The 14,162-nt window shown below is 43.3% G+C and overlaps 1 protein-coding gene across 7 annotated transcripts; it reads left to right on the top strand.

Moving 5' to 3' along the window:
- The first annotated feature begins 605 nt into the window (after positions 1 to 605).
- LOC110527833 (alpha-1,3-galactosyltransferase 2) lies at positions 606 to 13,399 on the top strand. 7 transcript variants are annotated; one of them, XM_036983301.1, is made up of 6 exons: positions 606 to 1,156; positions 1,430 to 1,468; positions 3,775 to 3,867; positions 8,978 to 9,073; positions 11,964 to 12,101; positions 12,246 to 13,399. In XM_036983301.1, exons 2-6 carry the CDS (start codon positions 1,464 to 1,466, stop codon positions 12,931 to 12,933), a joined length of 1,020 nt encoding a protein of 339 aa, XP_036839196.1. In that variant the 5' UTR covers positions 606 to 1,156; positions 1,430 to 1,463; the 3' UTR covers positions 12,934 to 13,399. The 7 variants fall into 7 exon arrangements, with proteins under 7 accessions (XP_036839196.1, XP_021465052.2, XP_036839197.1 ...); XM_021609377.2 differs by having other exon boundaries at positions 1,394 to 1,468; positions 3,778 to 3,867; XM_036983302.1 differs by having other exon boundaries at positions 607 to 1,156; positions 1,394 to 1,468; positions 3,843 to 3,867.
- The last annotated feature ends 763 nt before the right edge of the window (positions 13,400 to 14,162 follow it).

Here is a 14,162-nt window from a genome sequence, read left to right as displayed (position 1 = left end):
TGAATGATTAACATTTTGTTAATTTTATACACATTTAAGCCTTAACTTGTATCATTGTATTACATTTTATTTGCCCCATATTGATGCCTCTCTGTACCCAGTGTTTTATGCATTTTATTTCATAGCATGGAATATACTGTAAATAAACTATATTAACTGTTAATCCCTTTTCTATAGTAAATGATTATATAGGTCTAGCTATTATTACAAAAATCATTGTTTCATTTGTCATGCATTGTGGTACCATGTCCACATTACACGCAGTCAAGACTTAGAGTGAATTGACTTTGTGTAAGAATGAGCAAAAAATAAAACTATTCAAATGTTCCAATAGTTTGGGATTGTTTTTATTGGCCAATATGTCCTTACATAATAATGTATAAATTATACTTCAAGACCTACATCAGCGTTTGATATCAACTGTTATTCCTTGGCAAACATTTATTTCAAATAGGTATATGATGCTGGAGATACTTGACTTTTCAGGTAAGCTACCTGTGTAAGGTATGCACTGCAATCAGGAATGGTCAGCTCATCCACCTGAATCAATAGATTCCCTCATGCCTGTTCATGCCCCCAAATTCACTCCCATACCATTCTATGACCTTTTGATGCCAACAAGCATTTGACTGATACACGCCTGGTGACGTTCAGCACCACGCTTTATAACTCGCAATTTATTTAAGACTGTTCTTTATTTATTTCCCTTGTTGCTTTGGCACACACGCCTCATCTCGAAAATATCTCGCTCCGTCGTGTGATATGTCAAATGAGCTCAGGACAATCCGACGAATGGTCCGATGAGTCATGTTGTCATGGGGAAAGATGCCGCGTTCACGTACTTTCCGCGAGTTATCTGGAGCTCCTAGTTCCAAATTGGAAATGTCATTTTAACGACCCTCTAAATGGTAATTACAGGGAAACTCGGAGAAATGTTTGTTTCCTACCATTTACCTTTTCAACCAAACTATGGCAACCAATCCAACCCTCCATGTACAGGATACTTCTTCTCTTGAGATGAATGCCAAGTTCTGATTCGTTGAACGCTGCATTTGTTTAACTACCACCAGTTAGCAAATCGGAAAAATTATACATTTTTTGTTCTGACTAGCCCTTGAAAGCAGCGTCAGTTTATTACAGACGCGTCAACGAGCAGGTAGGCTACAACATTTCCATCTACACCTGATGACATTGTTGCTGTTTTTCATTTGTGTAAACGCTCTTAGTCATATTTTGGTTTCATATTATTGCTACTTTAGTATCACAGATGTATAGCCTACATTTTATTATCCTAAATCCAAGTAAATAATGACTTATCTTTACAATGCGCTGTTCGTCATGGCCATAATAACATCAGATTGGTATTCACTTTATGTAAATGTTATTCCCTCAGCATATTCGTTTCACTCCTTTTTACCATCTGAAACAGACTTCGGAAGAAAAAAAAACGCATTGGCCACACAATGAGGTAGGCTGTGACTTCTGTGATTATGCATGTACAGTGGGGCAAAAAAATATTTAGTCAGCCACCAATTGTGCAAGTTCTCCCACTTAAAAAAGATGAGAAAGGCCTGAATTTTTATCATAGGTACACTTCAACTATGACAGACAAAATGAGAAGAAAAAAAAAATCCAGAAAATCACATTGTAGGAGTTTTTTATGAATTTATTTGCAAATTATGATGGAAAATAAGTATTTGGTCAATAACAAAAGTTTATCTCAATACTTTGTTATATACCCTTTGTTGGCAATGACAGAGGTCAAACGTTTTCTGTAAGTCTTCACAAGGTTTTCACACACTGTTGCTGGTATTTTGGCCCATTCCTCCATGCAGATCTCCTCTAGAGCAGTGATGTTTTGGGGCTGTTGCTGGGCAACACGGACTTTCAACTCCCTCCAAAGATTTTCTATGGGGTTGAGATCTGGAGACTGGCTAGGCCACTCCAGGACCTTGAAATGCTTCTTACAAACCCACTCCTTCGTTGCCCGGGCGGTGTGTTTGGGATCATTGTCATGCTGAAAGACCCAGCCATGTTTCATCTTCAATGCCCTTGCTGATGCAAGGAGGTTTTCACTCAAAATCTCACGATACATGGCCCCATTTATTCTTTCCTTTACACGGATCAGTTGTCCTGGTCCCTTTGCAGAAAAACAGCCCCAAAGCATGATGTTTCCACCCCCATGCTTCACAGTAGGTATGGTGTTCTTTGGATGCAACTCTGCATTCTTTGTCCTCCAAACACGACAAATTGAGTTTTTACCAAAAAGTTATATTTTGGTTTCATCTGACCATATGACATTCTCACAAACTTCTTCTGGATCATCCAAATGCTCTCTAGCAAACTTCAGACGGGCCTGGACATGTACTGGCTTAGGCAGGGGGACACGTCTGGCACTGCAGGATTTGAGTCCCTGGCGGCGTAGTGTGTTACTGATGGTGCTCACCGTTCTTGTGATCATTTTGACCCCACAGGGTGAGATCTTGCGTGGAGCCCCAGATCGAGGGAGATTATCAGTGGTCTTGTATGTCTTCCATTTCCTAATAATTTCTCCCACAGTTGATTTCTTCAAACCAAGCTGCTTACCTATTGCGGATTCAGTCTTCCCAGCCTGGTGCAGGTCTACAATTTTGTTTCTGGTGTCCTTTGACAGCTCTTTGGTCTTGGCCATAGTGGAGTTTGGAGTGTGACTGTTTGAGGTTGTGGACAGGTGTCTTTTATACTGATAACAAGTTCAAACAGGTGCCATTAATACAGGTAACGAGTGGAGGACAGGTGCCTCTTAAAGAAGAAGTTACAGGTCTGTGAGAGCCAGAAATCTTGCTTGTTTGTAGGTGACCAAATACTTATTTCCACCATCATTTGCAAATAACTTAATTAAAAATCCTACAACCCGGGTGGCGCAGTGGTTAAGGGCGCTGTACTGCAGCGCCAGCTGTGCCATCAGAGTCCCTGGGTTCGCGCCCAGGCTCTGTCGTAACCGGCCGTAACTGGGCGACAGAGCCCGGGCGACGCACAATTGGCCTAGCGTCGCCCAGGTTAGGGAGGGCTTGGTCGTGCACCAGCGACTCCTGGTGGCCAGGTGCACGGTGTTTCCTCCGGCGCAAGCAGTGCGGCTTGGTTGGGTTGTGTATCGGAGGATGCATGACTTTCAACCTTCGTCTCTCCCGAACCCGTACGGGAGTTGTAGCGATGAGACAAGATAGTAGCTACTACAACAATTGGATACCACGAAATTGGGGAGAAAAAGGGGTAAAATAAAAAAAAATCCTACAATGTGATTTTCTGGATTTTTTTCCTCCTTGATGAAAATTACATCTTTTTAAGTGGGAGAACTTGCACAATTGGTGGCTGACTAAATACTTTTTTGCCCCACTGTATGTCATTAATGTTAGACTTATTTTTTAAGATAAAGGAAATTACCCATTAATTATATTTACTTTAAATTCATTTTGATGTATTCATTCATTTGAAAAAATGAACACCTTGACCATGCTAATCCAAACTCCCCAGATTCAAGTGCTAGTTGGAACTAGGAAACTCGAAAACAATATGTATTTTAAGTAAAATCCCTCTCATATCCCCTGAACTAATAAAAGTGATCACAATAAAAGGGTCACAATGTTGGGACAATGATATTTCACTGTCAGAACAGTCTTAAACTGGTATTTTGTCGTTTTGCCATGTGTTCAGGAAATATAGGCCTATTGATGAGTTATTGCATTGACTCTCTATTGCACATTTAAAAAATATATTTTCTTGTCTATTTTCCAGCAGATTCATGTACAAGGCAAAGTGTGTATTAACAGTTGCATTCTGTGCCTTTGTGCTGCTCTTCATAGCCTACTTCACACCCATGTCAGTAAGGTGAGAATGTCTCTCCCTAACCAAACAATTAACATACCCTCTCCCTAATCAAACATAACTCCTCCCATTTGCCAATCAATGGCTATATACAGTCGGGAGAACAAGTATTTGATACACTGCCGAGTTTGCAGGTTTTTCTACTTACAAAGCATGTAGAGGTCTGTAATTTTTATCATAGGTACACTTCAACTATGAGAGACGGAATCTAAAACAAAAATCCAGAAAATCACATTGTATGATTTTGAAGTAATTCATTTGCATTTTATTGCATGACATAAGTATTTGATACATCAGAAAAGCAGAACTTAATATTTGGTACTGAAACCTTTGTTTGCAATTACAGAGATGTTTCCTGTAGTTTTTGACCAGGTTTGCACACATTGCAGCAGGGAGTTTGGCCCACTCCTCCATACAGACCTTCTCCAGATCCTTCAGGTTTCGGGGCTGTCGCTGGGCAATACGGACTTTCAGCTCCCTCCAAAGATTTTCTATTGGGTTCAGGTCTGGAGACTGGCTAGGCCACTCCAGGACCTTGAGATGCTTCTAACGGAGCCACTCCTTAGTTGCCCTGACTGTGTGTTTCGGGTCGTTGTCATGCTGGAAGACCCAGCCACGACCCATCTTCAATGCTCTTACTGAGGAAAGGAGGTTGTTGGCCAAGATCTTGCGATACATGGCCCCATCCATCCTCCCCTCAATACGGTGCAGTCGTCCTGTCCCCTTTGCAGAAAAGCATCCCCAAAGAATGATGTTTCCACGTCCATACTTCACGGTTGGGATGGTGTTCTTGGGGTTGTACTCATCCTTCTTCTTCCTCCAAACACGGCGAGTGGAGTTTTGACCAAAAAGCTCGATTTTTGTCTCATCAGACCACATTACCTTCTCCCATTCCTCCTCTGGATCATCCAGATGGTCATTGGCAAACTTCAGACGGGCCTGGACATGCGCTGGCTTGAGCCGGGGGACCTTGCGTGCGCTGCAGGATTTTAATCCATGACGGCGTAGTGTGTTACTAATGGTTTTCTTTGAGACTGTGGTCCCAGCTCTCTTCAGGTCATTGACCAGGTCCTGCCATGTAGTTCTGGGCTGATCCCTCACCTTCCTCATGATCATTGATGCCCCACGAGGTGAGATCTTGCATGGAGCCCCAGACCGAGGGTGATTGACCGTCATCTTGAACTTCTTCCATTTTCTAAGAATTGCGCCAACAGTTGTTGCCTTCTCACCAAGCTGCTTGCCTATTGTCCTGTAGCCCATCCCAGCTTTGTGCAGGTCTACAATTTTAACCCTGATGTCCTTACACAGCTCTCTGGTCTTGGCCATTGTGGAGAGGTTGGAGTCTGTTTGATTGAGTGTGTGGACAGGTGTCTTTTATACAGGTAACGAGTTCAAACAGGTGCAGTTAATACAGGTAATGAGTGGAGAACAGGAGGGATTCTTAAAGAAAAACTAACAGGTCTGTGAGAGCCGGAATTCTTACTGGTTGGTAGGTGATCAAATACTTATGTCATGCAATAAAATGCAAATTAATTTCTTAAAAATCATACAATGTGATTTTCTGGATTTTTGTTTTAGATTCTGTCTCTCACAGTTGAAGTGTACCTATGATAAAACAAATTACAGACCTCTACATGCTTTGTAAGTAGGAAAACCTGCAATATCGGCAGTGTATCAAATACTTGTTCTCCACACAGTGGGGAGTATATATATATATATATATATATATATATATATTCGTATGAAAAAGTTTGGGCACCCCTGACAATTTCCATGATTTCCATTTATAAATAATTGGGTGTTTGGATCAGCAATTTAATTTTGATCTATCAAATAACTGATGGACACAGTAATATTTCAGTAGTGAAATTAGGTTTATTGGATTAACAGAAAAAGTGCAATATGCATCAAAACAAAATTAGACAGGTGCATAAATTTGGGCACCCCAATAGAAAAATCACATCAATATTTAGTAGAGCCTCCTTTTTTGATAAAATAACAGCCTCTAGACGCTTCCCATAGCCTCTAATGAGTGTCTGGATTATTGATGAAGGTATTTTGGACCATTCCTCTTCACAAAACATATCCAGTTCAGTTAGGTTTGATGGTTGCCAAGCATGGACAGCCCGCTTCAAATCATCCCACAGATTCTCAATGATATTCAGGTCTGGGGACTGGGATTGCCATTCCAGAACACTGTACTTGTTCCTCTGCATAAATGCCCGGGTAGATTTTGAGCAGTGTTTTGGGTCGTTGTCTTGTTGAAATATCCAGCCCCGGCATCATTTCAACTCTGTGACTGATTCTTCAACATTATTCCCAAGAATCTGCTGATATTGAGTGGAATCCATGCGACCCTCAACTTTAACAAGATTCCCAGTACCGGCACTGGCCACACAGCCCCACAGCATGATGGAACCCACAGCATGATGGAACCCCCACCAAATTTTACTGTGGGTAGCAAGTGTTTTTCTTGGAACGCTGTGTTCTTTTGCCGCCATGCATAACGTCCCTTGTTATGACCAAATAACTCAATCTTTGTTTCATCAGTCCACAGCACCTTATTCCAAAATGAAGCTGGCTTGTCCAAATGTGCGTTTGCATACCTCAAGCGACTCTGTGGCGTGTGTGCAGAAGAGGCTTCTTCCACATCACTCTCCCATACAGCTTCTCCTTGTGCAAAGTGCGCTGAATTGTTGAACGTTGCACAGTGACACCATCTGCAGCAAGATGATGTTGGAGGTGGTCTGTGGGCTGTTTTTGTCCGTTCTCACCATCCTTCGCCTTTGCCTCTATGATATTTTACTTGGCCTGCCACTTCTGGCCTTAACAAGAACTGTGCCTGTGGTCTTCCATTTCCTCACTGTTCCTCACAGTGGACACTGACAGCTTAAATCTCAGCGATAGCTTTTTGTAGCCTTCCTCTAAACCATAATGTTGAACAATCTTTGTTTTCAGATCATTTGAGGGTTGTTTTGAGGTCCCCATGTTGCCACTCTTCAAGAGGAGAGTCAAAGAGAACAACTTCTTGCAATTGGCCACCTTAAATACCTTTTCTTGTGATTGGATGCACTTGTCTATGAAGTTCAAGTCTTAATGAGCTCACCAAACCAATTGTGTGTTCCAATTAATCAGTGCTAAGTAGTTACAGGTATTCAAATCAACAGAATGACAAGGGTGCCCACATTTTTGCATAGCCTATTTTTCACATCTGATTTAGTTTCATACAACTTAAATTGCTACACTAAAAATCTGGACAATACCCCAGTACTCAGCTTTTATTAGAAAATGAATGGCATGCCACTGTGATCATTTTCTGTGACAACAGAGTAAATTATTATGCAGCCTCAGAGGGGTGCCCAAACGTTTTCATACAACTGTATATATACACTGCTCCAAAAAATAAAGGGAACACTAAAATAACACATCCTAGATCTGAATGAATGAAATATTTTTATTAAATACTTTTTTCTTTACATAGTTGAATGTGCTGACAACAAAATCACACACAAATTATCAATGGAAATCAAATTTATCAACCCATGGAGATCTGGATTTGGAGTCACACTCAAAATTAAAGTGGAAAACCACACTACAGGCTGATCCAACTTTGATGTAATGTCCTTAAAACAAGTCAAAATGAGGCTCAGTAGTGTGTCTGGCCTCCACGTGCCTGTATGACCTCCCTACAACGCCTGGGCATGCTCCTGATGAGGTGGCGGATGGTCTCCTGAGGGATCTCCTCCCAGACCTGGACTAAAGCATCCGCCAACTCCTGGACAGTCTGTGGTGCAACTGTTGGTGGATGGAGCGAGACATGATGTCCCAGATGTGCTCAATTGTATTCAGGTCTGGGGAACGGGCTGGCCAGTCCATAGCATCAATGCCTTCCTCTTGCAGAAACTGCTGACACACTCCAGCCACATGAAGTCTAGCATTGTCTTGCATTAGGAGGAACCCAGGGCCAACCGCACCAGCATATGGTCTCACAAGGGGTCTGAGGATCTCATCTCGGTACCTAATGGCAGTCAGGCTACCTCTGGTGAGCACATGGAGGGCTGTGCGGCCCCCCAAAGAAATGCCACCCCACACCATGACTGACCCACCGCCAAACCGGTCATGCTGGAGGATGTTGCAGGCAGCAGAACGTTCTCCACGGCGTCTCCAGACTGTCACATGTGCTCAGTGTGAACCTGCTTTCATCTGTGAAGAGCACAGGGCGCCAGTGGCGAATTTGCCAATCTTGGTGTTCTCTGGTAAATGCCAAACGTTCTGCACGGTGTTGGGCTGTAAGCATAACCCCCACCTGTGGACGTCGGGCCCTCATACCACCCTCATGGAGTCTGTTTCTGACTGTTTGAGCAGACACATGCACATTTGTGGCCTGCTGGAGGTCATTTTGCAGGGCTCTGGCACTGCTCCCCCTTGCACAAAGGCGGAGGTAGCGGTCCTGCTGCTGGGTTGTTGCCCTCCTACGGCCTCCTCCACGTCTCCTGATGTACTGGCCTGTCTCCTGGTAGCGCCTCCATGCTCTGGACACTACGCTGACAGACACAGCAAACCTTCTTGCCACAGCTCGCATTGATGTGTCATCCTGGATGAGCTGCACTACCTGAGCCACTTGTGTGGGTTGTAGACTCCGTCTCATGCTACCACTAGAGTGAAAGCACCGCCAGCATTCAAAAGTGACTAAAACATCAGCTAGGAAGCATAGGAACTGAGAAGTGGTCTGTAGTCACCACCTGCAGAACCACTCCTTTATTAGGGGTGTCTTGCTAATTGCGTATAATTTCCACCTGTTGTCTATTCCATTTGCACAACAGCATGTGAAATTTATTGTCAATCAGTGTTGCTTCCTAAGTGGACAGTTTGATTTCACAGAAGTGTGATTGACTTGGAGTTACATTGTGTTGTTTAAGTGTTCCCTTTATTTTTTTGAGCAGTATATATATATATATATATTTACATTTTTCAGTAAATCCATATGTTGAAGGTATGGCAAACTTTCCATAACCAGAAACACATTACCAGTCACACACTATAGAAACAATCCATACACTTCACCTACAAACAGAAAGGTGTGTACATTCTAACTCAACATGTTGGGTTGCAGGTACTTGGAGGGGTTCCTTCCCATGAGCCGATGTCCTCAAGCCCCTGCAGAGAAGCTGAAGCTGGGGAACAGTATAGATGCCTCCCTAGACCTCTGGTAGGCTATAAAATTTGATTGTCTGAACAATGACATGCACAGAATATGCAATTACTTTTACTGTGTTCACTACTTTTATTTGTTTTGTGTTGGAGGCCGACAATGAAATCCTAATCTTTTTAATGGCGTGCATTGATACCAAAGTGTTATTGGTAAAGGTATGGGGCAAAGCTCTACACAGTTCTATACCACATACAAGTACAAGTATTTGATACACTGCCGATTCGGCAGGTTTTCCTACTTACAAAGCATGTAGAGGTCTGTAATTTTTTATCATAGGTACACTTCAACTGTGAGAGACGGAATCTAAAACGAAAATCCAGAAAATCATATTGTATGATTTTTAAGTAATTAATTTGCATTTTATTGCGTGACATAAGTATTCGATACATCAGAAAAGCAGAACTTAATATTTGGTACAGAAACCTTTGTTTGCAATTACAGAGATCATACGTTTCCTGCAGTTCTTGACCAGGTTTGCACACACTGCAGCAGGGATTTTGGCCCACTCCTCCATACAGACCTGCTCCAGATCCTTCAGGTTTCGGGGCTGTCGCTGGGCAATAAGGACTTTCAGCTCCCTCTAAAGATTTTCTATTGGGTTCAGGTCTGGAGACTGGCTAGGCCACTCCAGGACCTTGAGATGCTTCTTACGGAGCCACTCCTTAGTTGACCTGGCTGTGTGTTTCGGGTCGTTGTCATGCTGGAAGACCCAGCCACGATCCATCTTCAATGCTCTTACTGAAGGAAGGAGGTTGTTGGCCAAGATCTCGCGATACATGGCCCCATCCATCCTCCCCTCAATACGGTGCAGTCGTCCTGTCCCCTTTGCAGAAAAGCATCCCCGCAGAATGATGTTTCCACGTCCATGCTTCACGGTTAGGATGGTGTTCTTGGGGTTGTACTCATCCTTCTTCTTCCTCCAAACACGGCGAGTGGAGTTTAGACCAAAAAGCTCTATTTTTTTGTCTCATCAGACCACGTAACCTTCTCCCATTCCTCCTCTGGATCATCCAGATGGTCATTGGCAAACTTCAGACGGGCCTGGACATGCGCTGGCTTGAGCCGGGGCACCTTGCGTGTGCTGCAGGATTTTAATCCATGACAGCGTAGTGTGTTACTAATGGTTTTCTTTGAGACTGTGGTCCCAGCTCTCTTCAGGTCATTGACCAGGTCCTGCCGTGTAGTTCTAGGCTGATCCCTCACCTTCCTCATGATCATTGATGCCCCACAAGGTGAGATCTTGCATGGAGCCCCAGACCGAGGGTGATTGACCGTCATCTTGAACTTCTTCCATTTTCTAATAATTGCGCCAACAGTTGTTGCCTTCTCACCAAGCTGCTTGCCTATTGTCCTGTAGCCCATCCCAGCCTGTGTCTTTTATACAGGTAACGAGTTCAAACAGGTGCAGTTAATACAGGTAATGAGTGGAGAACAGGAGGGCTTCTTAAAGAAAAACTAACAGGTCTGTGAGAGCCGGAATTCTTACTGGTTGGTAGGTGATCAAATACTTATGTCATGCCATAAAATGCAAATTAATTACTTCAAAATCATACAATGTGATTTTCTGGATTTTTTGTTTTAGATTCCGTCTCTCACAGTTGAAGTGTACCTATGATAAAAATTACAGACCCCTACATGCTTTGTAAGTAGGAAACACTGCCGATTTTGCAGGTTATCAAATACGTGTTCTCCCCACTGTACATCCTTGTAATAGGTTTCTTAGTGCAATGTCAACCACATGATCTGCTTTTTCAACCTGCTTGGCAGCGTATTTGGGAGAAGGGGCAGTGGTTTTAGTTAGAGGAATGTATGTTTGTTAGACCCTGTATGAATAGCATAAGAATTATCAAGTCAGCCCACAGTCAAATGCTTCATGCCTCAGTGCAGAGGTATTCAAATGTTACCTAACGAGGTCCGGACTACCCCACTGGGCACATGCTGGTTGACTCAACGTTGTTTCCACTTCAATGAAATTGAGCAAAAACCAAGCCATGAAGTCAAAGGAATTGTCTGTAGAGCTCCGAGACAGGATTGTGTCGAGGCACAGATCTGGGGAAGGGTACCAAAAAATGTCTGCAACATTGAAGGTCCCAAAGACCACAAGCTCTAGGAAGAGTCTTGGTGGTTCCAAACTTCTTTGACTTAAGAATGATAGAGACCACTGTTCTTGGGGACCTTCAATGCTGCAGACATTTTTTGGCACACTCCCCCAGGTCTATGCCTCGACACAATTCTGCCTTGGAGCTCTATGGACAATTCCTTTGACCTCATGGCTTGGTTTTTGCTCTAACATGCACTGTCAACCTTGGGACTTTATATAGACAAGTGTGTGTGTGCGCCTTTCCAAATCATGTCCAATCAATTGAGTTTACCACAGGTGGACTCCAATCATGATGTAGAAACATCAAGGACAATCAATGGGTACAGGATGCACCTGAGCTCAATTTTGAGTCTTGTAGCAAAGGGTCTAAATACTTATGTAAATAAATGATTTATTTTATTTTAATACATTTGCAACAAAAAGTCATTATGGGTTATTGTGTGTAGATTGAGGATTTTGTTATTGATTTAATCCATTTTAGAATAAGGCTGTAATGTGACAAAGTGGAGAAAGGAAAGGGGTCTGAATACTTTCCAAATGCACTGTAAGTCCTGCTATATTCAAATGCACTAAAAATGGCCAATCCCTTGAGCATTGACAGCATGTTAACTTGCTTCATATCCCCCACTGTCTCTAGAATAGGGAGTTAATTACCTTTATTACTCTCATTCTATATCGTTTTCCTCTCCTATTCCATATACCACACAGTACACACTACAGTGAAGCCACTTTTGTTTTTACCATTGTTTGTTCTGAAACCCAATCTGTTCTTTTCTCTCCAACCAGGTCCAGAGGTGATGTTCAGACCTGCACTGACTGGGGAGCACCTGTGATCTGGGATGGGATGTTTGACCCAGATCATTACGACCAGGAGCACAGGAAGAACCACTCATCTGTCTCTCTCACTGTATTCGCTGTGGGCAGGTCAGTTTTTCAACTCAGTTACCTTCTTTTTTTTTTTTTTTTAAATATCAACTCATCAATTCTTATGAAACGCTTCTCAGTCACTTAAACAACATTTTGATATGTTCTTCTTGAACCAGAGTTTTTACTCCTTCCCATCCCAAGGTATCTAGATGCCTACCTGAAGACATTCCTTCTCTCTGCTGAGCGTCACTTTATGGAGGCTTTACCTGTGACATACTATGTGTTCACGGACATTCCCGAGAGGGTACCAGACATCCATCTGGGTCCTGGGCGGAGCCTGAAAGTTGTGAGGGTGCAGAGACACTCTCGCTGGCAGGACATCTCCATGATGCGTATGAGGGCCATCGCAGATGCCATCGAGTCACGGATTCGTCACCACAGCCACTACGTCTTCTGCTTTGACGTGGACCAGGTGTTTGTGGGTCGGTTCGGCTCCGAGGCTCTGGGAGACTCTGTTGCTCTGCTCCACGCCTACTACTACCACCGACCACAGAGCCTGTACGCCTACGACCGCAACCCCAGGTCCAGGGCCTACATGGAGACTGGGGACTTCTACTATCATGCTGCTGTGTTCGGAGGCTCGTGGCGAACTGTGAAGAATATGACGGAGACCTGTTACCAAACCATCATGAAGGACAAGGAGAACCAGGTGGAGGCTCTGTGGCACGACGAGAGTCACCTCAACAAGTACCTGTGGCTCCATAAGCCCAGCAAAGTGCTGTCTCCAGAGTACTGCTGGGACAGGAACATTGGCTTCCGTGGTGACATACATGTGGCCCGCCTGCTCTGGTCAGAGAAGAAATATGGCACACTCCGGGTTACAGATTGAGTAATCAGAACCTGTGTGCAATAATCTAATGAGCAAAAGCCCCTGAAGCGTCAAACATGGTCCACAGTACAGAGCTGCGATAGTCTACAGCCCAATGTGATTTATGCCCATGCCTTGTTCAGAGCAATGAGGCTTGTAAATGTGTCACAATGGGCTGTCAGACTATTAGAGCTGTGAAACTGTGGAATTATTGGCTTGTGTGTTGAAACATGATCTTGCAAGTAGTACGTTTCTTGGTTCTCCTGTGTTGCTTCAGTTGTCTGGTGGTATTGTCTCTCCACCCACGAAGTCTGCTGTCTGTGGCTGGTGGGGATTGAACAAATGGGGAAATAGACTATGCTTGCACTGCTTCTTTTATATGGTTTATATTTGTGGATTAGAAGTAAAAATCTGTTTTCTAAAGTTGTATTAGATATTGGAAATTGTTTTTATGTATAATTTCTTTTACAAATAAAGATGGATACCTTAAAAAAAAAACTTGTGTAAGAACTTGTCAGAAGGATCCACACATTGCAAACCAACTCCAAAATAAGGGCTAGATTCCATCAGTAGCGCTACAGATTGAATCTAGGCCTAAATGTTTAAAAATGGCAACATCTCAGGTTGGGGATATTGCATGCCTCAAAGGACAAGGATTTACTGGCCACATGTCTGCTGAGAGAGATGTCCTAACAAACATAATCCTCAGGTTGTTTTTAAGATATATACCGTAATTTCCGGACTATAAGCTGCTACTTTATTCCCACGCTTTGAACCTCGCGGTTTATACAATGACGTGGCTAATTTATGAATTTTTCCCGCTTTCACAAGATTCATGCCGCCAAAAAACTGAGCACCGTCACATAATGTGACGTAAATCGAGCGGGCTCAAACTTCCCATCATTCTGATTACGGTAGTAATTTTGTCAACCTCATCATGGCAAAGACACGGAGAAATGCATATGATGCAGCTTTCAAGTTGAAGGCGATCGATCTGGCTGTTGGAAAAGGAAATAGAGCTGCTGCACAGGAGCTTGGCCTTAATGAGTCGATGATAAGACGTTGGAAACAGCAGCGTGAGGAACTGACTCAGAAGCTTTCAGAGGGAAGAAAAGCAGATGGCCCAAAGTATTTGCAGCCACTCGACATCAGTGTAAATCGTGCATTTAAGGTGGCGCTCCTTGTTCAGTGGGAGGCTTGGATGACAAGTGGGGAGAAATCCTTCACTAAAACGGTCTGCATGCGAAGAG

The sequence above is a fragment of the Oncorhynchus mykiss genome, chromosome 7 (genome assembly GCF_013265735.2).
Source record: "Oncorhynchus mykiss isolate Arlee chromosome 7, USDA_OmykA_1.1, whole genome shotgun sequence".
Classification (NCBI taxonomy): Eukaryota; Metazoa; Chordata; class Actinopteri; order Salmoniformes; family Salmonidae; genus Oncorhynchus; species Oncorhynchus mykiss.
The sequence above is the reverse complement of the archived record's forward strand: the minus strand, read 5'-3'. Positions and strand labels throughout refer to the sequence as shown.